This window comes from Triturus cristatus, chromosome 3_2 (assembly GCF_964204655.1).
Source record: "Triturus cristatus chromosome 3_2, aTriCri1.1, whole genome shotgun sequence".
NCBI classification, from domain to species: domain Eukaryota; kingdom Metazoa; phylum Chordata; class Amphibia; order Caudata; family Salamandridae; genus Triturus; species Triturus cristatus.
The window spans coordinates 1,051,509,915-1,051,537,004 of NC_140584.1; the positions used below are offsets into that span (position 1 = coordinate 1,051,509,915).

General features: G+C 42.4%; 1 protein-coding gene across 1 annotated transcript in view; it reads left to right on the forward strand.

The window, feature by feature from the left end:
• LOC146859094 (eosinophil peroxidase-like) overlaps positions 1-25,542 on the forward strand; it is a 47,308-nt gene extending 21,766 nt beyond the window's left edge. Inside the window, exons 8-14 of the mRNA XM_085649748.1 lie at positions 2,785-3,100; positions 7,670-7,830; positions 12,116-12,374; positions 18,208-18,378; positions 20,483-20,720; positions 22,449-22,660; positions 24,004-25,542. Coding sequence (XP_085505874.1) covers positions 2,785-3,100; positions 7,670-7,830; positions 12,116-12,374; positions 18,208-18,378; positions 20,483-20,720; positions 22,449-22,660; positions 24,004-24,026 — 1,380 coding nt within the window. The 3' untranslated portion in view covers positions 24,027-25,542. The remainder of the gene's footprint in view (positions 1-2,784; positions 3,101-7,669; positions 7,831-12,115; positions 12,375-18,207; positions 18,379-20,482; positions 20,721-22,448; positions 22,661-24,003) is intronic.
• The last annotated feature ends 1,548 nt before the right edge of the window (positions 25,543-27,090 follow it).

Consider the following 27,090-nt stretch of genomic DNA (forward strand, 5'->3'; position numbering starts at 1 on the left):
CCAGGGCCACTCGGGCGGCTGGGTGCAGGGTGCTTTTGAGCTTTTGGGCGCTCAATGGATTGCAATGGAAAAGCTCAAGTACAAACGAAGGCTGCAAGCTCGGGGACGAAGATTCTTCAGGTGCGCCCACCACTTCGAGAGGTAAGTTGGGTAGTTGCAGGATAGGTAGTACCCAGGAATCGGGCACAGGGGGCCGCAGGGCGCCGGGTGCAGGGGTGCCTTTTGGTGTTGGGAAATGTTACCCTCTGTTGATCGCGGTAGGGGGGTCCCTCGTTCTGAGGCTACAGGCGTCGTCAGGAGCATCGAGTTGGGTCCTTGGGTGCTGGATTCGGGGTCACAGTCTCCGGGGGGACGTCCTTTGGGTCTTTGTCCACTCCAGCACAGGCCAGGCTTGGCGGGTACAGAGTGTGCAGGGTTCGCAATGCCGGGCTGGTGCCAGGGGTTAGATACTTGCTTTGAGCAAAGCCACTGCTCATGGGAGTCCCAGGTGCTCAAAGTCACAAGGTAGCCAGGTCCTCCAGGGTCTGTGAGGTTGCTGGCCACAGGAGTTGCCGGGATTTAGCAGGAGCAGGTTCGAGGGTCGACAGGCCGGTAGGGCTGGGGCCAAAGCAGTTGGTGCCTGCCTCTTCTTAGCAGCTGCACGGCGGGTTTTCTTTCTTCTTGATCTTTTTTGCTGTTTTAGAATCTGGAATCTGAGGAAGGAAGGTTCAGGGTGCCCCTAAATACTAAATGTAGGGGTGTTACAGGTAGGTAAAGGGCAGGGACCACTGGGTCCCTGTCCTGGGGTGGGTTCACCCCCTATCCTGCCACTCTCCTGTGGGAGGGGGGCAGTGGCCTAGTCCTGATTGGGTAGGGCTCCCCATCTTCAAGATGGCGAGGGCCCAGAGATGTGCTTCACCTCGCCTCACCCACCTGAGGGGTGGGGTTGGCAGGGCTGGCACATCCACTGTCCTTACTTGGAGTTCACAGCCAGTCTTCCCACCAGAGTGGGGCTCAGAACCGCTGGGTGCCAGTTGCTGAGTACAGCAAGTGGCCTGGAGAAGCTCACAAAGGCGGCATGCCTTTGAAGCTTCCCCCTGCCCATCCTGGGGGAGGAGACCTAGCACCTTGCCCAGGATGAGCATTGTTGCAGGCCCAGGAGAGCGGGGGCCCTCCACCCAGGGGTCAAGCAACATGTCTGCTGTGTGGTAGCCTAGGCAGCCTCTCAGACAAGACGTGGATTGTAAGTTAGGTTTCAGGGGGCATCTCTAAGATGTCCCCTGTAGTGCATTGTACATTAAATCCCACACTGGCATCAGTGCGGGTTTAATGTGCTGAGAAGTTTGATACCAAACTTCTCAGTCTTCAGTGTTGCCATCATGGTGCTGTGGAGTTCATGTTTGACGAGCTCCCAGCACCATATACTCTTAAATGGCAGCACTGCACTTACAGTGCCCAGGAATGGACCTGGGTACTGTAGGGGCACAGGGTTCATGCTCCTGTGCCCACACCACTGGCATAGGGCACCCAGCTAGAGGGGTGGCTGATGTATGCCAGGGCAGTGTAGGTTGTGGGCATGGCACAAAGAGATGTGTGCCATGTTTTGTCTTGTACCCAGACACTCAGCCTGCAAGGGGAGTGTGTTTGTGTTAGGGCACAGGGCCTCTAAGGGTGGCACAATAAGTGCTGCAGCCCTTAGAGGCCTTTCCTGATCACATGGCCCTGGGTACCTAGGGTACCATTGACTAGGGGCTGACATGCATGTGGCCAGGGTTTGCCAATTTTGGTTTTAGGTTTTAAGGAAGGAACATAGGCCCTGGGCACCTGATTGGCAGGAGTCCAGGGCACACTCAGTCAAAGTATATTCAGCAATTCAGCAAAAAGTGGGAGCATACCATGCAAGAAAGATGGCACTTTCTCACACCTTCCAGACATTCAATGCCAAAAATCAATCAATACAACCATCAGTATATTGCCACCTGGGACAACCTATCTGTAGACCCTGAAATTTTGCATACCAAAATCAAAATCAAAGAGTCTCTGTATCTTCTATTTACCAAAATAACATTTAAATGAAGCCTAGGGTGCTGATAAATAATTGTTTAAAAATTCAATAAATAAATATCCTCTAGGATGTCAATGTCTTTCTCTTCATTACTCTAGCCATAGAGCTACCTCAGAGCTTTCAAGGCTCTCCTTTTAATGTTTCTTACAAGCCTCCCCATACGAGTTGTACCTCAACTTTCTCTTACTGATGCCCCTGTATCTCCGGTAGCCTAATCAAAGAACACCAGCCTCCTATATCTCTGCCTCTTAAAATTCATCCATGGTGGTTTATGATCACCACCTTCAAAGCTGTGTCCATAGAACCCATACGAGATCTCTACTTCTTCTTTCCCATTGAGGCATGTTTAAATATTCACCTGTGTTAATACATACAAAGAACCATCAGCCCACACTTACGTATAAAAAGTATCCTCTGCGGTTCGAAGTATTCTCCTTTAATACACGCAAAACACAAAAAAACTCTACATTGTAAGATGTTTCTATATCTCCACTGCCAATAACCACAGTCCTAAACCACTGCCCTATCTCTACCTCTAACAACTCATCAGGTAAGCTCTATCCTAGATAAACCATTCAAGTAACTACCAAATATCCAGTTCCTTCAACGTGTCATTAATACTCAGATTCCAATTTACTTTGTGTATTTACCTAAAGATGTCATCTCGTCCTATAATAAATTGCCATCATATCATACATCAGAATAACAGACCATCTTCTACTGTGATGTTTTTAATGCAGATTCCACCCAATGATCCAAGGATTTCAAACAGAAGTGACTGCATTCCTTTATTCCGCTCGGCTCCAGCTTGCAACGAAGGATCACCTGTCCGTGAACAGATTAACATTTTGACATCATTTATTGATGGAAGCCAAGTGTATGGAAGTGACATGGCATTGGCAACCAGACTTAGGGATCCGACAAACCAGTTTGGGCTGTTGGCTGTTAACCAGAGATTTACTGATAACGGCCGAGAGTATCTTCCCTTCAACACCATGGGAGAAGACTTCTGCGTCCTAACCAACAGATCTTCGGGCATTCCATGTTTCTTGAGTGGTGAGAAGCATTGTTTTTTTTTTCTTTTGTGTCGAAATGTTTTATTAATACCATTGATAATGGATACATACACATGAAGATGTAGGATTATCAGTTAACATTTTAAATATATAATATATTATTATCACAGAAGACAGAAAGATTTAAAGTTACATAAGATATCTTATATGGTATAAAGAAAATGGCAAGAACGAGAATAAGATATAATAAGTTAATAAATATACATATTCCAATATATAAATATTATTGAAATAATTATAAATAGAAAGATATGGAAAAGGAATAAAGTGAGGAAGATTAAAAAACAAAAAAATTGAAAGATATGAGGGAGATTGATAGAGAATGAAATGTAAATAAATGGAGGAAAAAGTGCATAAGGGAATATGTAAACACAGATATGTAAGGGAAGGAAAAATTATGGTAATAATAAATAAATAAATAAATAAGTGTAACGAAAGAGAGGAATACATAAATGGGTATTAACATAAATATAGGTATACAAACACTTTCAATTTAAATAGATATAGATTTATACTGAAATATATCTCTATATATGTACAGTTATAAAAATAGAGACAAGTATGGATATAGATATAAACTCCTTGTCCAAATGTAAAGAGGTAGAGATTAAAGATAAGATATGTGAAATGAAGAGAAAGAAACAAGAGTGTTGTGCGACGCTGCAAAACAGAAGAAACCGAGCTTTGGGTAACAGCCAACATTTAGGAAAACCTGTAACTATGGTACCATGAACAAACAGTGCCATGGATGGCAATTCAAAAAGGAACACCATTATTTGCAATTTATTTTCTAGACGTATGAGAACAAATGGATGAATGAATACACTTACATATCGCACATAAAGGCAAAAAGTAAAAAAAGATCTTTTGAGCGTGGAGACAGCCATGTTGTTGGTGATAGTAACATTTCTTGTTGGCCAATTTGGTTTCCTGATGTTCTGTTGTTGCTTGGTGAACTGCCCATGACAGACTTGTGGGCCATGGCGAGGACTTTAACCGGCACTCTTCAGTGACTGCCGGAGACTGCATACATTTTATAATCTGCCTCATATATTTCTGTCTACCCAAACCTTGTACAACTGGATAGAGTGAAGTAGCTGGATCTTTCTGTTGATGTTAATGTGGAAGCCATGAAACCAGCACCAATAGTGATGATGACCTGCTCAACCATTACACAAAATCAGTGATGACCTACAGTGACCTAGTCAATCCAATGAGTTAATGGCAGCAATTAATCAGAGTACCCACCAACAATTCCGAGGCACTTAAACAAGACAGGTGGGGCCAAAATGGAAAACTAAGGAACAGGTACTGTGATGCAGAGCTCTTTGGCACATGTTAGGCGATAACAACTTGCTTTCCGACCCAAGACATACTAGAGGGAGCTCAAACATAAACCAGACTCAGTGGGTCTAATGTGGCATTAATCTTTCAGAGAGTGATTTAATAAGTAACAGTGAGTTGTGCAATGGCAAGCATATCCTAACTATCAATACTGTCAAGATACCTCTTTATGAGCAGAATGTGCACTCCCTCAATATACCTGTGATGCCCCGATGGTATCCAACTTCTGCATTAGATACAAATGCCAACTCTCTTGGTATAAGAAATTGAGGTATTAGTTGAGGGGGGATGAGTACCCACCTCAAATAACTTCCACAATCCTTGTCAAGGTGAACCATGAAAGTCACTAAACTAACCTGAGCTCACCCTCCTGATAGCTATGGAGTAGACAGGCTTAACTTAGAGGCAATTAATAATTTATTTATGCAGTATTCAAACAGTAATAAAGTCAAAACACAACACAGAAAAAATCCCAAACCAATTTAGAAAAATAGAGTGAATTTATTAAATAAAATGACACAAAATTGACAACACCTAATAAATAGAACCAGAGTTATTAATTCTAAAATTGTGAATTATAAACTAGTACTAAAAAGAGTTACAATCCAACCGCAGTCCTCTGGGTTGCACATGACCGGGACAAGGTTAGGTATTAAGGCTGAAAGTTATGTAGCACGGATGGGATACATGGACCGAATATGTCGCTGTCAAAAAGTTACCTTTGCGTTTAGAAATCTTTTTGGACCCAAAAGGCTTCAGCCAGATAAGTCAGCAGGATGTGGTAGAAGCTGTGCTCTACATCAACGGGGAACCGAAGTCCATGGTTTCTGTGAAGTCTTTGACGAAGGAGGGAAAGTAAAGAGTAGGAAAAGTTCAGGTTTTGCCTCCAAATTGCTCTCAACGTCTGTCGGATACAGGCGGTAGCTTGGTTCAGGGAATCTTTTGACCTTTGAACGTACAAACGTTTCTGTAGTTTGAATTTCCTCCGTGGGAAAAGGCTGCAGGCTGTGGTTAAAGAGGATTGGACATCAACCGATGCTGGTCGACGGCGGTACCACTAAATCAGATTTGCTGCTGCGGACAAGAACACAGCAAGATTGCAGGAAACTCACCCCAACAGCAATGCACCCTTGTGGATCAGCTTGGCGAGTTGTTCTCAGTCCCACGCTGGTTCTCAGGGCAAAGAGTTAGCAAAAAGTTTCTGAGTCCCAAGTTTCAGCAAACGTTTAGAGTACACTTTGACACCAGCGAAGTGTCCAGGGCCACAAGGACAGCACCTGGGGATCAATATTCACTTCAGCAGCATGCTAACTTAGGACTGAGGAGATGAGAATGCATGAAAAGGCATCTTGAAGCTTGTGTGTCCCTATAGCCCAAAGAGGAGGTCAGCGCGATGAACCTTGGGGTCCACTTCTTTGTTCTGTGTACATTAGATAGAGCAAGTGCAGTTTTCAGGTCTCCTCTCTGGTCACAGAAAACAGGTCCAGTTCTCTTCTGTTCTTCCACAGGCCGAGAAGTGACCTGAGGAGGGTACTGAGGATTTCATATTTATGACTGGCACCAGCCTGTGGTTGGGTGTAACTCCTAGCCACTTCCTAAGCAATGGGGGAGAAGTTCTTAGGGGTGACGCTACCCATTTTTGTTATAAGGAAGAAAGGTCCCTAAAGTGAAATAGAAAAACATACTGCACTGGAAATATAAATAATGCACAGGAACTATCCAATCAATCAGGGGTGACATAGAGAAATGGGTCATGGGAATGGGCAGCCCTTCCCTTGTGGTTCTGAGGCAGCTCCCTCTCCTGTAGGGATCGGTGCCAGCTTGGCTTGAGGGCCAATGCCGGGGGGTCTGTCCTAGGTGTGAGCTACATCTACCTTAGACAGGGTAGGTCGACACATTTTAAGTCTACCAAGTGCCTGGGCACATTTTCCAAGTCATCCTGTCAAGGAAAGGAGAACCCCTACATACGCCCAAGGCCCTGTCCTTTTCATGAGAGCAATTCACACCTCACTACAGGGGAGCCATCAGCTGCCAGCTGATAGTTAAAATACTTACAGAAAGGCCTTAGAGGCTACAGGTAGGGAAAAGTTGATTTTCTAAAATACCTTTTCCTTAATACTTTGATTAAATCTTCTTTATTAACTTTGATTTAGTCTAACTATTAAAAAAAGTTTTCTGATTAATTTGTAGCTTTTACTAAACGAAAATAAAAACGTATTCAAAAGTGTAATAATGTAATCCAGTGTTTCAGTATAGAAGGAGCCAGGCTTGCCACTATGAAAATAGATTTTAGGCTTTCTTACTGTAAGGACATGTGGGGCATTACACTTTTATATGTTCTCATTTTAAATACCATGCATTCTGTCTTGATGGGCACTAAGGCCTACCTTAGGGATGATATATTAGCATTTCAAATACAGGTTTAGACTTGTCCAAAGAGTTCATTTTGATAGGTCAAATTGGCAGTTTTAAAACTGCTTTGCCTGGGTAGGTCTAACTATTAAAAAGAGTTTTCTGATTAATTTGTAGCTTTTACTAAACCAAAATAAAAACTTATTCAAAAGTGTAATAATGTAATCCAGTGTTTCAGTATAGAAGGAGCCAGGCTTGCCACTATGAAAATAGATTTTAGGCTTTCTTACTGTAAGGACATGTGGGGCATTACACTTTTATATGTTCTCATTTTAAATACCATGCATTCTGTCTTGATGGGCACTAAGGCCTACCTTAGGGATGACATATTAGCATTTCAAATACAGGTTTAGACTTGTCTACAGGGTTCATTTTGATAGGTCAAATTGGCAGTTTTAAAACTGCTTTGCCAGGGTAGGCCTGGGGTCGGGATTCCTGAATCACTGCAGTGGGTAAAACAATGAGTGCTGCAGTCCACTGGAGACATTTAACTAACAGGGACTGGATACACTTTGTGAAGCATATACTAGGGACTTATAGGTAAGTTAAATATGCAAATTGGGGGTATGCCAATTTCATTATGTTGAAAGAGGAAACACAGGCATTTTTTCCACTGCAGCAAAAACAGTCAATGCAGCGACCTGGGGGAATGCCATATAAAAGATGGTTATTTCCAACATCTGCCCAGTCTGAATTCTATGCAGCCTTAGAGAAAATAATACTTTGCTCTGTATTATTGTTGTTAAATGACAGGATTACCAATTTTGTGTATAATGCTTTTCTTTACATAAAGGTGATCCCAGGACGAGTGAGCAACCAGGCCTCGTAGCCTTTCACACACTTTTCATGCGAGAACACAACCGTGTGGCCAGGGAGCTGCAGCGGATGAACCCTCGATGGACAGGAGAAACTCTCTACCAGGAAGCCAGAAAAGTTGTAGGAGGCATTCTCCAGGTATTCCAATAAGTACATTTATTTGACTGAATTTGAAACCCTGTTGAATTTGCGTTGTTTATGCCAAAAACTCTAATCTTCTATGTGAGTGTAGCGCATTTAATGTGCCTGAAAGTAGCAGATACATTCTGATTGAATACCATGGCCTGACTAGGTCTAATATTAGTGGCAGGCAGTTTTATGCACCCAGGTTGCCAGTCCCCACCAGAGAAGGATTTTAAGATACTTTCTACAGTCCAGACACTGACCCCAATGTTAGCTGCACCAGCTTTAGTGTCAACCTCAGCAGATATATTTCACAGTAGGATTTGACTGAATTAATTCCTGCAAAGGATGTGAGGGAAGCATTTTATATATTGACTGGTGCATTTATAGTGCAGTATCGTGGTTGAATGTAATTCGTAATTGCATAATAGCAGAACTGACCGACATGGAAAGCTAAACCATACTACATAGCACATCCACCTTTAAAGCCTGTTGGACTGCAGCTTTCTTGGTTGGACAATCCTATTTCTTTGTGACTGGGTCAAAGATGGAACTAAATCCTTTCCATGCGGGGTTGATGCCCCCTCGTACAAACACAAGTGCAACAATGGGAGTGATCTAGTATTGAGTACACTGTACTGGGTAACAATGTTAGTGAAACAGTGCAGGGTAAACTCTACACACTGTGAAGCAGTCAGAGTACATTGTAACACAGATTGATCCATTCCTGGTGAAACTATGCTATAGTTTACAAAGAGTGAGAGTGATCCAATACTGGTGATACTGTATTGACTGTCTAATTTTCTGAGTTATCTGTGTAACAGTGAGAGTGGTTCTGTGCATGAGATACTATCCTGGATTGTGTAGCAGTGTAAGTGATCTTGTGCTCCTGATACTGTATTATGTAATAGTGAGAGGTATCATATGCTGTTGATACTGTGCTACGGAACAGCTGTTGAGGCTGCATTCTGTGATAGTGAGAGTGATCATGTGCTGGTAATAGTGGGAGTGGTCATGTGTTAGTGATACTATACTGTGTAACAATGAGAGTTAACCAGTGCAGGAGATAGTATACTGTGTACCAGTGAGACAGAACCTGTGCTGGTGATACTATACTGTATAACAATGAGAGTGAACCTGTGCTAGTGATACTATACTGTGTAACAATGACAGTGGACCTGTGCTGGTGATACTATACTGTATAACAATGAGAGTAAACCTGTGCTAGTGATACTATACTGTATAACAATGTTTTATTTATTTTTTATTTTCGGAGTTTTATATAGCGCTAGCCAGACCCGAGGGTATCGGAGCGCTTTACAGCATTTATAGTACAGGAATCACAAATAATCATCAGTGTACATATCAGTTCAGAAATCCCGGCGTGTAGTGTAACAAGGAGGCAGGGCAGTCCTGAGAGCCTTGCAGAGTGCATGATTGTCTTGCACAGAACCATTTTCAGGAAGGGAAGGAGCATGGAGGGGCGAAAGGATTCTAGGAGGAGGTAGATTATGGTGACAGGTGTGGTGGTGTTGCGGAATTCAGGAATGAGCCCTTTAGCGCTGTTTACCTGTCCGGGAAGGCAAGGTTGAGGAAGAGGTATTTTAGGAGTGTTTTTTAATTTGACAAAGGACGGGATAGTCCTTATGTCTGCTGGGATGGAGTTCCAGATTCTGGGTGCGTTTCCGGAGAAGGAACGTGCAGCAGTTTTCTGTTTGCGTGTTTTCATAGGAATGAGCAGAAGGGAGTTGGAACTCCTGAGGTTCCTAGTCTGGCCAGCCTTTTTGAGTTTGGAGGCCAGGTAGTCAGGTTCACCTGTGTGGAGGGCTTTGTGCGTGAGGTAGGCAGGTCTGAAACTGGCACACATTTCTATTGGGAGCCATTTTAGATCTTTGGGTGCGGGTGCAATATGCTCAAATTTCCTGCCTTCGGTGACCATTCTGGCTGCTGCGTTTAGAGTTATTTTGAGGGGGGCTAGGTGGGATTTTGCTGTACCAGAGAGGATAGCATTACCGTAGTCGAGTCTGGATAACACCAGGGATTGGGTGGCTTGTTTGAGGTCGTTGGGCAGGATGAGGGGTTTTATTTTGTCGAGAAGCTTCAGATTATAGAAGGCACTCTTTGAGGAGTCCTTGATGTGACTGACCATGTCAAGTTTGGGGTCTAGAGTAATTCCTATTGATCTAGTGGAGTTAGCCCGAGTGAGATTACAGTTGAGAGCATCGATTTCTTTAAGCCATTCCATGATTTGTGGGTTTTCGTCTTTGTTGGAGATGGAGAATTTCAGTTTTGTCTTGGTTGAGTTTGAGGTGGTTCATGGATAGCCAATGCTGGACTTCTTTAAGAGTTTTGTTTAGTCTCTGAATATCTTCAAAGGAGGACGTTTCCAGATAGATCTGGCGGTCGTCTGCCTAGAGGTGGAAGGTGATGTTGGCTTTTTTTGAGTATGGAGGTGAGGGGTTCCATTTAAATGATGAATAGTTGAGGGGAGAGCACTGATCCTTGGTGGACACCTCCATTGACAGGATGAGAGTCAGATGTGAAGGTTTTGATTTTTATCCTTTGGGAGCGGTTGTGTAAGAAGGAAGAGAACCACTGTAAGACCACCTCGTCTGCTCCCACCCTATCTCGGAGAGCCTTGATGAGAAGATTGTGATCCACCGTGTCTAAGGCTGCCGATAAGTCCAGGAGGATGAGTAGGCAGCATTTGTCAGTATCTAGAGATTTGTGAATGTCATCCATAATGTTGAGGATCGCGTCTCAGTGCTACAACCTTTTCTGAACACCCGATTGTTGGGGATCTAGAAGGTTGATGCTGTCCATGTGCTGAGTCAATTGTGAAAGAACGCACTTTTCAAGAATTTTGGCAAGGAGGGAGAGATTGGAGATGGGTCTGCAGTTGTTAAGATTGTCAGAGTCAAGGCCAGGTTTTTCGGGAGTGGAGTAACTTGGCCGGCTTTGAGACAGTCAGCAATGATACCGGTTCTCAGGGAGCTGTTAATGATCTTACACTAGTATGGAGCTATGGAGAGTTTCAGTTTCTTTGTCAATTGAGTGGGTAAAGGATCTAATGCGTGAGCTGCAGGTTTGGAGGTGGCGATCAGATTGAGAATCTCAGTTTCCAGTATGGGGTTGAAAGATTTCCAGACTTTCATAGGGTGTTTGCGAGCATTGGCTTCGGTTTCTGGGGTTGAGAATATGCAAGAGGTGTTGGGGTTGAGGTCTAGAGAGAGCTCAATCTTGGTGATTTTGTCTATGAAGAAGTTGGCGAAGTTGTCACACAGGTCTTTGGAGGACTGGCCTGGGGCAGCAGAGGGTTTGGATGTTTGTTGTCTGATGATATTGAATAGTTCTTTGGGTCTGTTTTTCGCATTGTACAGGGCGGTGCAGAAGAAGGTGATTTTTTCGTTGTTAATGTGTTTTTTGTATTTCCTTCGGGTTACTTTGAGTTGCTCGTGGATGCCTGTTGAGGGTCTGTTCCTCCATCGTTGTTCTGTGGCTCTTAATTGTCTTCTTTCAGCATTGATGTCTGAGTTAAACCGGGATCTGGACGGAGTGTTCCTGGATTTTTTTAGTTTCAGGGGGGCTAATTGATTTAGGATGGAAGTCATAGTAGAGTTATAGTGAGTGGTGAGTTGCATTGTAGAGAGATCATCTGTGGAGGTAGGCAGGAGTGAGCCTACCCTTTTTTTAAAGTCGGTCATGGAGATCTGTCTAAGATTTTTCATCCATTTGGGGGGGTCTTGGATGGGGGGTTGATGGGGGAACAATGAGAGTGAACCTGTGCTGGTGGTACAATGCTGTGTACCAATGAGAGTAAACTTGTGCTGGTGACACTATGATGTGCAACAGTGAGAGTGAGCCTGTTCTGGTGACACTATGCTGTGTAACATTGCAAGTGCAGAAAGCACGCCAGATCAAAAGACCACAAATGTGTAATCTCACATTAGCTTGTCCTCATTGGACAGCAGCGGCTGCCAATAACCTAGGCACCTAAACTCTGTGCCATGGGCCTAAAGAGGTCAGTCATAGCTACCCTGATGTATTAACATGCGGTGTGTTATAATTGAGATTAAATGCCAATAAAGAAAGTTTTTAACATACCCTGATGTATTAACTACCACAGCACTTCTATATTTATGCAACCAAAGATCACCAGACCCATCTAGTCTTTCTATGTGCATGTTTCTGCAACACTATAGGCACAATGCAGTGTCAGATTGTGTAAAGCCCTTGCATGCCCATTGGCTGTTTGTTATTTTATATATAAAATATCCTTGTAATGTTTGTTATCTTCCAGAAAATCACCTACAAAGATTACATCCCCCTTTTGATGGGCAGTGAAGCAGCTGCACGAATTATTGGTACCTACCGGGGATACAACGAGTCGGTGGACCCAAGAGTAGCAAACGTGTTCTCCATCGCCTTCCGCTATGCTCATACCTCCATCCAGCCCACGATATACCGCCTGGAGGATGGCTACCGCCCGCTGACTGGGGCAGCTTCTGAAGTTCCACTCCACTTGACTTTCTTCAACACCTGGAGGATCGTGAGGGAAGGTAAGAATGCACCCCATCTTTCTTGCCAAAACAGCACATACAACTACTCCACATGCAGAGCATACTACAAGGAAGTAAGGGACAGAGGGTTGCACTGAAAATCTACTGGAAGTGTGCTCAACATTTGTCCATGGAGAGTCATGAGCAGACAGTGATGTGTTTTTCTTCTGGGGCTACACATATCAATTATAAGTCATTACCAATTTAGTAATGTTGACAAAAACGGTAATGGAGGCACAGCACTGTCAAATTGAGATTGCTAAACAAAAACTGCCACAGGAATACAATTTGTGATAAAGCATCTTGCGATAGCTACTCTTAGAGGCCCATTTTACATGGACACTCCGAGTTACAATAATCTTCAATGAGGGGTGGCCGTCTCTTAATGTGATCTTAAAAACACAATGAGCCAAATGTACAGGACAGTGGTAATGAAGGTTCTGCCAATTGCCTCCAGGAGCTTAGCTGCCCAATTTAAAGCTCAGTTTATGGCACGTCCACTTCCATTCCCATCACTGAGCCAGCCAAGCTCAATCCATCAAAAATGGTCATAGTTCAGTGCCCTTTTTGACATATCAGATGCACCACTAAGGGCCCGATTACGATGCCGTAGGAAGCTGCTCCAACCCTCGTTCGGAGCCATTCTTAAGGCATCCTGATCGGCAGTCCGGATTCCTTTCCGACCAACCCATTTTGATGGGGTTGGTCGGAAAGGAATCCGAACCGGATTTCCAAATGGCCTCCACTCTACTATTCGGAAAGCGTCTAATAATCCCTCAGGCGTCTCTTTCCGTCTGAGGGATTATGATGGCAGATTCCAAGAGCCTTTCTGTGCTTGCCTTTTAGGCACAGAAAGGCTGTCAGAATCAGACTTTGGGGGTCCTCAGCAGGGCCCCCATGTGTGCAAGGCCTCCGGATGGCAGCCTTGGGGGAACCTATGGTGCCCCCCTGTTGATCCCTACACCTAGTGGCAGGTACCTTCCACTGGGTGCAGGGATGAACTGCACCTCAGCTCTTTACACTGAGAGTATGCATTCTGAGTCTATCTTGTAGTCTGGGGACATTCAGGAGTCTGCTGTCACCTTCATGATGTCACTAGCTATAGGCATATCAGAGCTTTTCTGCCCCTTCATCGCAGGAATGCCCCCCCTAGGGTCTGCTTCTTTAGGGGCAGATGTATATGGTAGAATATTGTTAGCCTGAGTATGTCAACCTCGTTTATCTTTCACCATGATTCAGAGTTGTAGAAGAAGAGGGATGATGTACATTCTCCCGGGTAAGCTAAAATAGCTACTGAACATTATTAAATGTAGGGTGTCCTGTGGAGACACATTGTAGCAGCCTCAGGGATCCAGGGTACCCGACGAGTCCATCCACTAGACGGAGCCAGAGAATAAAGCAACATTATAAATATAAAATAACCCCAAAACGTTCATGTGTTGTGTTTTTACTACAAAAGCTGCATTACTCCCTCCACAGTAGGAGAATTCTGGAACTGGAAAATGCTGAATTGCTTATATTTAAATAACACATTCTCTGCTGCCGTTTTACATCCTGTTTAAAGTTTTTTGAAATGTAGTCTTTAGGGTCGGACTATTAGCATAGTGAGAGGCACCTCTGAGGTGAGATGGGTAAATAGGATTGGCATAAGAAAGAGACTCACCCATTCACAGCCCATGTGCATCTTGATAACTTGACTTGCAACGAAAGCCAGAAATTTGCTGTCTTAGTACTGCTCCTGCTGTTGAAGCGATTGTCTGACCTTCAACAAATACAGAAGTGCAGCATTACTCTTGTAACGCTACAATTGTTGCATCACCTCTGAGCACTAACAATTTCACTTGTTATGTTAGGTGCATTTAAAGCAGACCTCTAGAGCTACACCTTCTGGCTCCCAGATATGAAACCACCCCATTAAATCTGTCCGCAACCTCGCCTCTAGGACTGAACAGGTTCTGTCACTGGCAACTCAAGTAAAAACGGTCTCTGCCTCTTGTGTTTTTTCTACAATGTTTCTTGGACAGTTTCTAATCCTGCTTGCTTAGAAGTGCTGGGTCAATGCAGTAACTGCCTTCACAGGTTCAGGAACATGGCAGTTTGTTAGATCTAGGCCTCCAAATGTTCGATGGCTAAACTTCAGATCATCCAGTACTCTGCAGGTCTGTTTTTTGGTAGATCATCATGATTTGACCTCACTTGACCACGCTTCGTCTCCCTCTTGGTGGAGCTTCACTGGCTTCAAGACCCACAGCGAGTACAATTTTAAGTTCCGTATATGTCATTGTAGATATGGGTTTGCTTCCAAATCTATAGGTGGATGCATAGGAACATCCATGCACCGCCCATGGAACGACTACTTGATGCAAAATAATGCAAAGTAATGTGATGCATTGCGATACATTTATTTTTTTTCTTTATAAAGCTACGCAAACACCTTTCTGCTTTACTTTGTAAACGGCAAAAAAGGATTATTGCATCTGATCTGCATCAGAAAAGTGACACAAACCTGACATATAAATCTTTGCAATCCTGAGACTAAATTCTCTTATTGACCATTTGAAACAAATACCCTCTGTGAAAGGGACATATGTCCATATTCCTCACTCAATGTAAGATTGTATTCACACATTACAATCAATGCCATCCTGCAAGCCTGTATTCTGACTGAATTGAGAAAAATATCATCATTTTTTTCTTATTTTCAGTAGGGTCTTTTATATAATTGATCCATATAGCTGTAGCTTTTTCCAAAATGGTTTATTGGAAATTATACCTGATTTCGAAGTAAGTATACACATTTTATTAGTGCTGTGGCAGTCTATCATCAGCTTTCTGTCTTTAGACTTTAATATTGCTAAATACATTAATCCATATGGACATACAATCATGTATATTATGCCCCAGAACTACAATTTGTGAATATCAATTTTTCCGAGAAGTGGCCCAGCCTTGAGTTCAATAAATTTAGGCATTTTGTACGTTTACACACAGTCCAGATGCCACAAGGGTGATGTCCTTGTACTCTAGGAAGATTTCAAGCATAACGTAATCATAATATGTTATCTTCTTCATAGCCTTAGTATGTACCGAATGATTCTTCATATTTCTCATCCTTTTAAGACAATGGTTGATTAAACTGCATTGTCCATATTTTCTTCCTGCTTACGTTTTTTTTAAATTCTGTTACTCATTGTTGTACGAAGATACACAGGACCCTGTTCTTTTAGGAATTCTGATGTTTCCTAAATAAGGCACTCTTTAAGTATTTTAGGCAGTTTTTGCCTCTACTTAAGATTTTAATTGGGTAATGTCTTTGTCTTTGTTTTTGCGTAAGTTCACCATCTTATTTTTTAAGGTCTATGCTACCAGAGCCGTTCCTTTGGATTTGTTAATATTTATCTCCTGGCAATTATGTTCATATCACTATCAGATCTAAGCTTTCAGGAGATAGAAGAGAGTTTTTATCCATCGGTTTAAAATATACCTTACTTTTCAATTTTTCATCTTTGGACTCCAATTATGAGTCCAGGTACGCTGTTAATCCTACTCATTTGAGCTGCAATTTCAAATGTATATTGTGTTGGTTTATCCAGCCTACAAACTGGCTAGCTGTTTTCTCATTATCTTCACCGATGGCTACGATTCCATCTATATAGCTTTTAAACAGCATTAAAGTACTTAGGTAGAGGTTACCTGGCCGGAAAAAGTATTTTTTCATAAAGGAACGAGTATAGAGATTTGCCAGACTAGGCGCAAAATGTGAATACATGAGTTTGGCCTCATAAAACCCTAGAGCCTCAAGGTGCGTCTCTCGCCGTTATCCTAGAAGCGCCCACTCCTGTTCCCAGAACGCGAGGGACGCAACTTGAGGCAAGTGTGCCTACAGAGGTCTCTCTGACCCTCTTCCCATGGGGCAATTATGACCCTGCCTTGAGGTTTCAAGAAAACCCGACTTTAGGTAGTGGATGACACAGGTCATCCTACTTAGTGGTAGTATCTAATCAGAATTGGTTAGATAGGAGCCCTAGTTCATTTGTCCTGATGAATGCCACAGACTCATAGGGCCAGTGTAGCAGAAACATGTTGACGACACTGGTGGTGATGTGATACTAGTTCCCCAGATCCACACATTGATTTTTTTTTTTTTTAAATCTTTTTATTGATTTCATTGTATTAACATTACACAAATCATAGTTGCGGTGCTACATTGATTTTTAATATCAAATAAATACCCAGCAAATAAATATATTTTGGTGTTTACATTGGTTTTTAAGCAATCACTTTATCACGGGCCCCCACTTAGACTTTAGAAGTGCCTCCCTGTCTCCAGGTGTAGGCCCGCTCTCTAACAAACGCAGTTTCTAGAGAGCGAGGACTGCCAATGATGAAGCATGACACCTGGTGGTGTGTGAGGACAGTCCTTCACATTTTTTGAGATGCCCAGCACCCCACTAATTAGTGCCTAGTGCTTGTTAGTTTTTGTGAAATCAGAATTTTATTCAGGGTAGCTTCTTTTTGTGTGTGTAGTACATGTGTTTCTCCTATCATAGTTTGGTTAGGCCTTTTCCATTAGTTGCATCACAAAAGAGATGACCATGTTTTACAATCATATGGTTCCCCCTAAATTTCCTGTACACAGGTTAACATGGCTCTTTGAAGGATAACAGTATAGAGGTCCTACATTGAGTGTAATCAAGATCTATTTGGCAGAGTAAAACTGAATCGTCTTTTAAAAACTGCGGATGTCCTTGGTATCCTGCACACACATAGGCATGACCATTATTAAAGGAAGGAGAAAAAAGCACAACACCTAGTAACAGGTTCTAACAAAGACCCTTTATTGCGGAATATCGACCTCCCTCTGAGGAAAGCTCAAAGTCAGTGTATGCTAGTTTCCTCTTGTTACGGTATTATTCTTTGAACATATCCTTCCACATGTGCTCTACAAATAAAATACGAATACATACAGCCTTAAGCTCGGATTTAGGTCAGTAGCATGGGTGTAACACATTTATAGCCAGTTGGTGTCAAAGATTGACCGTGGGAAATGAATTGTACAGCTTTTACACAGTGAGGAGAAATCAACAACCTGAACTTTTAAATGGCCAAATGGAGTGAGGGAAAATCCAGGTGTAGGTTCGAAGGTGATTCAACAATGAATAATCATTGATTGATTTCCAAGATATGTGATTGGTGCACTGAAAGGGTTTAAAACTGTGCCTTTTCTAGTTCACAGCCACAGTGAATCTCCTTTGCTAAATTACTGATAGGAAGCCAGCTCATCAGTTCACAATCAGCATTTATTGGATCAGTCAGTGATTTAAGGGATATTCCAGTATCAGTCATTCAAGAAACCCAAAGGGTAAAACCATGTATTGGTCCAAGTACAAATGGATGTGTATACCAAAGTGTCAAGTTGAAAAGGGATAATCCAAATCAAAGCCAGCACACTACCCCCAAACAATCAGTACTATGAAGTCCAAAGCAAACATTGCAAGTGCTCAGGTTTAGCCCAAGCACAAACCATACATGTGCTCTCTGGCTTTCCCAAAAAAAAACTCTTATTTTCTGGGGCATGCACCAAAATTTACAAGGTGGTTAAACAATCACATATGTCATAAAAAAGTACAGAAGGTCCTTTTGACTCAGACCATGCACGGTTTGCATACCACTGAAAGCTAACAAGAAAGTGTATCGTTCATTTCCCCTCATATGGGCCACGTTTTATGTAAACCGGTGGATTTTTTAAAACTCCCTTGCTCATTCAATATAGTCACATAGTCACAATCACGGTACAGATTTAATAATCATTATTGATGATTTTGTTTTGCAGGTGGCATTGACCCTCTCCTCCGTGGCCTCATGTCAAATCGTGCAAAGCTAAATAGGCAGAATCAGATGGTGGTGGATGAACTGCGAGACCGTCTCTTCAAACTATTCAAGCGGATTGGACTTGATCTAGCGGCTATCAACATGCAACGAGGTCGAGAACATGCCATCCCAGGTACTGACCCTTTTATGTTAGTGACCAAGGAGCAGAGTGGGTAAACACTGGTATCCCATGTACGGAGTTAGGTAGAATAGGATAAAGTTTCACAGACAAAGGACTAGAAGACACAAATAACATGAATTTGAGGTAAAAAAGTAAAAGGGGAGAGAGAATGAGGCTTCACAGGTAAGAAACCAGGGAACGAGAGATGACTTAACTATTAAACCATAAGAAAGAGAGCTGAGCCTTTTAGGTAAGTAGCCTAGGAGGCAACAACATGGTTTTCAGATAAGAAACTCTGGTGCAGTTCTGTTCTCCAGAGTAAGAGAACATAATTGGATATGTGCTTTAAACAGACTTATCAGCTGAAAGCAAAGGCTTTTACCTACAAAAAATTCTTGTCTAATGTATAAAGTGGCAGAGGCGGCTGGTGACGTTTCAAATAGGTTGGGGTGCAATACTGTTACTTATACCGGCCTCTTACTGCATCAAGCAAGCAAAGTAGCCCATCGTCAGTGCGATTGTTTTCTTAGTAGCTTTAGACAACAATCTGAGTGAACAGTACATTTTTGCAGCACCATTTTGTTAAAATAAAACTGTACCTATTAGAAAATTGTTATATGCCTAGCAGTAATACTGGTTGCCCAGCTCACCATTATTTATGCCAGCAGTAAAAGAGTTCTTTTCAGACAGTGTGCTGCTGCCCATCAAAAAGTGAGCATCAAAATATAAAATATAACAGACTCTACCATTGTATTTATATTAAAACATGCTTGAATATTGCTCTAATGTTGGAGGTTTCTGCCAGTAACTTTAGGGTGCTGCTCTAATATTCTCAGGCACTTTTTGCTAACGATGCTCATTATACCAGCCTGCCCGAGGTATTGGTCAAAAATGTCAGAGTGCTGCACAAATATACTAGAAGGTTGGACAAGTACTGGAAGTGACTACTTCAACTTGTCAGTGTTCTGCTAAATGTGCCAGTCTGTCATGGGTGAGACTTAAATTGGCATGGAGGCTCAGTTCTGCAATAGTGTTTCTTAAACATGTCCTGGCTGTTCAATGTGCCACCCAGTGTTCATGGTGCATAGGTTTTCTTTCTTTGTTTGCTTTACATTTAACTCTCACTGCAGTAGACACATCCCACCACTTCACTGTACAATCAAAGCATAAACGTCCTGTATAATTACACATATGTTTGAAATAAGACCCACAAACTGTCATTAACAAATTCTTACCTGCTCAGGCACCAGATTTCAACCTCTGCTCACGTTATTTCTATATGGCTTGCAAATTTTGGATAGGAACTACTTCCTTTACTGATTTCATAAAAGGAAACGACTGGGAACATTTACAGATATCGAAACTGAAGCTGTTTTTTCCATCAGAAAGTCTTTTGATACCAGAAAAAACAGCCCAAAAAGGGGTTAAGGTGATTAACTTTAAAAAGCAGGCTGAGGTCCCTGGATTTTAATGATCCCCTACGGGGGTTATGAAGGATGGTTTTAAGACGGTTAGCAACAAGAAATTTAACAAACAGCCTGACACATGCAAAGCACAGAGCCACAATATCAACGAAGAAACTTTGATGTTCTGATACACGGGCAAAAGTGAAAGAAGAAGTGAAAAAGAAGTGCAAAAAATTAGGAAATATGTATCCAGATGGGTGTTTGGTTAGTAAGCCATTTAGTAATATGGGCTTCAAATTGGGCACAATAAAACACAGGAGATCTTAGATTCCAAATCTGCACTCCTTTATTATGAAATTCGGTCCCATCAGCCAGTCCAGGCTTTTAGCCATATGCAACTTTCATCCTGGGACGTGTGGTTTCGCTTTAAAAACTGTAAAGTATGAAATTAAAAGCAGCAGAATTAAAATGTTTATTTGCTAAGAAGCAAAATCAGACTAAAGGTGTCATACATGAGAACAATTGACAGCTGTGCTATCTCTAAGTAACACCAATGTCATGGTACAGTGATCCTCATTGGTGATTGTGGAAGTTGCTTTCAACCTTCCAACTTCTCACCACCCAATACAAATTTAACTGATTGGTGGTTCTGGGTATACATTTGAAAATTACTTTACCCTCACCACTTTACTGTCTTTCTATTGCAATAGATTATGGTGCGTGGCGGCGTTTTTGTGGACTCTCTGAGCCACAAAATCTGTCAGAACTCCAAAGAGTCCTGAATAATGGTGACCTGGCCAGAAAGTTGATGGGTCTCTACGGGACTCCCAAAAATATTGATATCTGGCTTGGAGGAGTGGCAGAACCTTTTGTTCCTGGTGGGAAAATTGGACCTCTTCTAGCCTGCATCATTGGAAACCAGTTCCGAGTTGCACGGGATGGTGACAGGTAAGTGCATCACTTTTTAGAATATTTTGTATGTTTGTGTAAGGAGATCTGCTATTGAGCTGTAAACAAATAAACCAATGTTTTTCTCAGAAGGTAGTGGCTCTTGATCTGTGCTGGGAGATCCCTGAGTACACTTCAGAGATGGCTAGCTGTCTTTGGGGACAGATTGTGTACCTCTGTATGAAGAAGACAGTGTGCATTTGGGAATATAGCCTGGATCTATGTCTGTTGGAATACACCCCTTAAGTGTGTATCTGTAAAGAGAATTCCCCATCATGTGTATGTCTGTTGGGATAGATCTCTTTAGATATATATGTGTGTAGTAAAAATCCCTTTCAGATCTGTGTTGTTGTTAGGATAGACCTCTTTAGGTTTATGTGTGTAAGGAGAGTCCCCTTCACGCCTGTGTCTGTTGGGGTAAAACTCTTTAGGCATATATGTGTACAAAGAGTCCACTTGAAGCCTGTGTCTGTTGGATTAGACCTTTTTAGGTAAATATGTGTAAAGAGAGTTGCCTTCAAGTGTATATCTGTTAATATAGACCTCCTTAGATATGTTTGTGTCCCTTACAGATCTGTGGGAGACCAATGATTGGTAATAACAAAAGAGAAGAAACAATGTTTACAAAATTACATAGCAGTTAAACACTGTTTATATCAGATTCTGAATGACATTTATTGTATTCCTAATCTCTGTTTGCGTGTCAGTTCAAATGCAACTACCAGCCACGGGCAACATGTGTTTCGTCCCTCATATTTTCCCAGATTCAACGACCTGCATGAAAATTCATGCAGACAGCACAAAAGATTGATATTTCTGCAAATGAACGTGAATGATGAAAGTCCTAATTCTTAATTTATTGTTCACAGAGCGAGTAATATCCAAGAGGACGGTCTGTAGATGTAATATGTAAAAGTACGGAAACGTAATCAGTGTGTGTATATTCTGAGTGCAGCAATTACTCTGAACAAGTATGAAAGGAATATGGTGAGGCAGCAGTGATGTGGTATCCTCTATGGGCTAATAGAAAAAAATTAGTCACTTCTAGTTAAGATTACCAGATGACTCCATCAGAAAGACAATTTTCCAACCGTAGACTTTCCTTTATCAATCATTTGCATTCTAAGAGGGACACTGGCCCAACTGGACTATATATCTAAAAACAGTGATTTGAAAAAGGAAAACCCACATCTCAAACATGGGCCCCATGATGCAAAGAACTCATCGTGTAAGCTTCTCTCTAGTCCAGTATTGGAATGGGTTCATGAAGCAAGATTCTGCTAAGAACGTTACCATTTGATCTGACAGTAACCAGCTGTACAATAATGCTATGTGGTGATAGCAGGAGCAGATCACTAACACCGCAAAAGGAATTTACTCAAGTGCAATATTAAAAGCTCACGGGTAATATTGTGCACGAGTAAGGGCATCAATGTTGCAAGGTGATCTTTAGTGAACTGCTTGCAGCAATAAATTTGGCCATGTGCATGTGCAAGTCAGACTTAGATGTGCAAGTTGCTTTTGGGATCTGGCATAGTATATCTGGATGTGCATTTCATCATGCAGTACAAATTCTAGGGTTGGGGTTTAATTTGTGTACGCCTCGTGGACTAGAAGGAATGTGATAATGGCAGTGGGAGCAAATTGTATTGGTGTGAAATGTCTCTGAAATGTGAGTTCTATGGCAAGCAGACTTTCACCATGTGGGCATCTTTTTTTCCAACATAGGTTTTATTATGAGAATCCTGGTGTTTTCAGCAGTGCTCAACGACGCTCTCTGGAAAGGGTCACACTGGCGCAAGTCATTTGTGACAACACGGCTATCACAGAAGTGCCAAGAGATGTCTTCCTGGCAAACAGTTACCCGAAGGATTTTGTGCGTTGCGACCAGATTCCTCCCCTCGATTTAGGTCCCTGGAGGAGCCGGGGCCCTGAGCCTGGTAAGTTCACGACAATACATACTCTTTGGGATTTTATTCCCAGGAGTGTGCAAGTACTCTCCCTACAATAGGGGATTCTTGTAGATTCCCTGACCGGTACTGCATGGTACTGGCAACAGAATCCCAGATATTCCTATTTTGTTGGTGAGTGTTTGCTTACTAAGTGGAAGATGCGCCTAGTATTTCTAGAGTGTCACAGGGTGAGTAAGAGATGGGGGCCGTACACCCCTTCCAAAGTTGTTGACAAGGTTCACTGTAATTCCTCAAAGTCAGACAAATGCCTGAATACTCCATCCCCCCTTTGCCTGTCCTCCTTGTCCCAGTCCAAACTACTAGTGAAGAGGCTCCATACCGGGCGGTTTCCCCACACTCTATAAAAACATACTATGCACAACATAGTCCTTGCACTCATTTACATTGCTATGATGTATAAATACCCTCCTCCTTTCAAGACTTCCAGTTCCAGGTTAGATGCTTTTTCTGATTTAATTTATATGCTTCCATTTCGCCTCGCTCTGCTGACAAATATTCAGTTCAATGCTCCGAGCTACTGTTCCTGCTCATGTGCAGGTTTGGGCAGGGAGCTAGTTCTGGTCTCAGAATGTGTTGCATGGAAGCCACTGGGTCAGCATTCTCATCTCTTAGTGGTGTCAGGAAAACGTAGCACAAAGTTTCTTTGTTCCATTTTCTCATTTTGCAATGTGAGAGTCGGTACCTAGCAACCCATATTAACAGAACCTTTCTGCTAGGTTGATTGTTCTTCTGTTTGCAGCTATGAAGGTCAGAAAGGTACATTTCTATACATTTTCTATACCTAATTCCACATATATGTACCTTGGGGATATATATCTTCACAGTACATAGATGTGGAGCTAAGATTAGTAAAAACTTACATCTCTCTATGAACTTACCTTTTAGTTTTTTAGTCCCTCAATATTGTTATAAAGATATACTGTCCCATCAATTTCGGTATCCGATATTCACATCCCAAGTTGCATTTTCCAGTACCAATAAGTAATCTAGAGATTATTGTTTTCTACCACTCACATTTCTGTTCACATCCAATCCCTGCCCCTCATCTGTATTCAGTTTCACACATGCAATCTTCCTCGTACATGCCCACTTTAAATTCATGCATATAGTGTGTCCTACTTGTGCTTGCGTTCCTTCCCACACTAGACTTCTATCCTTATCATATATAGAGTATGCCAATCATGCTTACCTTTCACTCACACCCACCCACCTAATTTCTTAACCCTACCTACCTCCCTCCATTCATTTAGCACTGGTTGCATTTGTCCTCATTTTGTTTTGCTCCAGTAACACATGTTTTTCTTCCGCAGAGAATGAAGATCCCACTCTGTAGGAGCCGGCGACATCCAGACCGAAGCTCACAAGATATTAAGCTTTCACTCTGAGCAAGGAAATCTTACATTTGATCCTAAATGGTCCTGTAATTGGTGCTGCTCTACCTCTGTTGATTGACAGCTTCTTAATTACATCTGGGGAAACTTCATTCCTCCAATCTCCCTACCAATGATCCTTCACTTAACGCCAGTGTCTGGAGAGATATTTTTCTTGAGAGCCGCACTCACTCTACTGTATGGTGAGGCCTTCACCCAGATCCCACAAATGTATGGAAAGATTTGTATTACTGCTGTTCCACCCTCAGTCCCAGCATATAGGCCTTTATCATATGATCATGACCTCAATTGTAGTGGATGGAGAAACCTTCTGCCTGAGATTCTACACCAAACCCTAGTACATGGAGAGATCTTCTTCCTCAAATCCAATACCTAGTTCTAGTACTCGGAAGGACTACATCCTAAGATCCTACACCTAATACTAGTGTTTGGAAAGCCCTCCATTCTGAGACCCTAAACCCAATCCAGGAGGGTGGCAAGACCTTCAGAGACTGTACACTTAATGATACTGTATGGGGAATCCTTCATCCTGAAATCCTACACCTTATCCTATTGCTTAGAAAGATCTTCAACCTGGGATCCTACACCAAATCGTAATGGCGGAGAGACCTTCTTCATGAAATACGGCACTCAATCCTAGTGTATGGGTGACATCCATCCTTAAATCCTGCACCCCATCAAAGTGTATGTATGGACTTTCATCCTGTGGGCCTGAATGGAGTCATGGATACTGGAACCTGCTATTCTACACTCACCCTACTCTAGGTAGAAATGTCAAGCCTGAGTTTTTATGCTCAGTTCTAGAAGCTGGAACAACCTTAATAATGAGATACACCACTAGACTGTACTGTTCAACGGAAAGACCTTTGCCATGAGAGCCTATGCTAAGCCCTTTTCTTTGTCAAGTCAGCCATGTATCAATCCTTTTCTCAATCTGTTCATGTGTCTAATAATCCGTTCAGTGGCAAGATTTCTCTTCTCAACTCCACCTGAGAACCTATGCATCACTTGTGTGAGTGGTGGATCACAATGTTTGGGAAATTGTAGAATCTAAAAGGATATGAATAATGAAGTCTGATTTGAATCCTAAAGGGCACATAGAAGACCCTCAGGCAGGCTATAGGAAAAGTCTCTATCAGATGTTTTTTTACATATCATGAAGTCAGAAGATACTGCAAACCTGTCTCTACCACTGTGATAATGAAAGTCTATATGTTTTCCTAAAGCATATATTGTTCCCCCTCCTAGTAAATGTTTATAGTGAGTTATGTGCACAAGATGAAACTGATAGCATTATTTCCTGTACTTCTAGTTTGTTTACTTGTCTAATTGTTTTGCAACCTATTCAGGGTTAACTATCCAAATACTGACATTATTCAAAGAATCTCAACTTAACATATTATTTTTGTTATTAATAAATATGTTTATTGAGTTTTATTCTTTTCTATTTCTGTTTTTAACACCTTCTTCTCCATGGCATTAATACTCTGGAGAAAACATTTTCTACTGGAATTGGGAACATGTAAGGATCATTGCTTGTTTGGTGGCGTGCTTGTCAATAGATTGGCTGCGAAGATCTCTCTGCTTATTGGCTGTTGGGCTTCAAAGAGTGTACTGAAGATTGGGACTTTTATGGAAAATGCTTACTAGTTGCTCTTTAGCTGTGTTCTTTTGGAGAGAGCAAAGTATTGCCTACTGAACGCTTGGGTGACTTTGCCAGTCCAGGCAATGAAACTGCACCTGTGCCTGATACAGCTAATAAATAGGTGCTCTTGAGTGGGTTCTTCACTAATTCTGAATGTGCTACTCCTTTGCCCTGCGGTAGCCACTCCTGTGATGCCATTCACAAGAGAGCAACACAGAATGCACCCAATTTATCACCTTCTGAGGCCCTCTCCTTTCCGTGCTACATTGCAATACCCTCTAATCCCCAATGCCGCAAGTGTCAAGTGTGCTTAGGCCTCACACCAGCAGTTCATATAATGCTCCTGCTGCACACTCAAGACAACAAAAAATTTGAAGAGTGTGAGGTGTCGGACTGCCCACTCTTCACGCAACACTGCCCCTCCTCCCTCCTGGACCTAATGGCATTACGGTGTTGTCTGTACTGAGCCACTTGCAAGGCTGCTTCCTGTCTCTCGCAGGACAGTAGGGGTACCTCTTGTGTGCAGCGTTCGTGGCCATGTAGCTCCAGCAGGGTCCACCACACTCTCATACCTACTATCGGGTTTAGCATTTTTCCTCTTTGTAGGATCCCTGGTGACTGCTGGGAAATTAATTTAATCTTAATTTCTCTGCCCCTAGTGAGCAGGCTGCCCATATTTTGCATCTAGTGTGTGTAAAGAGAGGTTTGCACTGACAGTGTTGTGCTGTATCAGGTGGATGAGCTGTGAGGAAAGCTTTCACTGCAGTTGTCTATGATGTGTTTGCTATGTGTGTATCTTGGGCTCAGGCTGGAGGTCCTCTGCTGCTCCTGTTCCCCACCATCGATTACAACGTGAGTACCACATGCACACTTCACACCCATCACAGCTAGGGCTTGTCTGATCCTGACTAAAACCCGTTTAAAGAACCTAGTGCAGAGGTGTCACTGCTAGGCTCCTGCCACTGAAGCAATGAAAAGAGAGCCTTCATTAGGAGAATTGTATTGTATTGTATTATATAGCAGAATTCATATAGCACTTACAACCCCTGTGTAGGGTGCTGAAGTACTTGCATACTTACGCCACTCTCCATGTAGGGTGTGTGGATGGAAGGATGGTCTTTTTGTTTTAATCCAATGTGGGAAGTGTTTCTATGTTATGCGTGATGACAACTGAGGTGCGGTTATTGTGTTATGAGAAGCAGTTCAGAGCAGTGTGTTGGATGATGAAATGTAAGAGATAGACATGCATTTTTATGATTTTCAGTATGCTGTTAGCTTTGAACAGCTCTGTAGGCCCCTTTATGGTATTTCTTATGATATAGCTCGTTACTGCACTGAGCTAAGAAATCTGAGATCCTCTG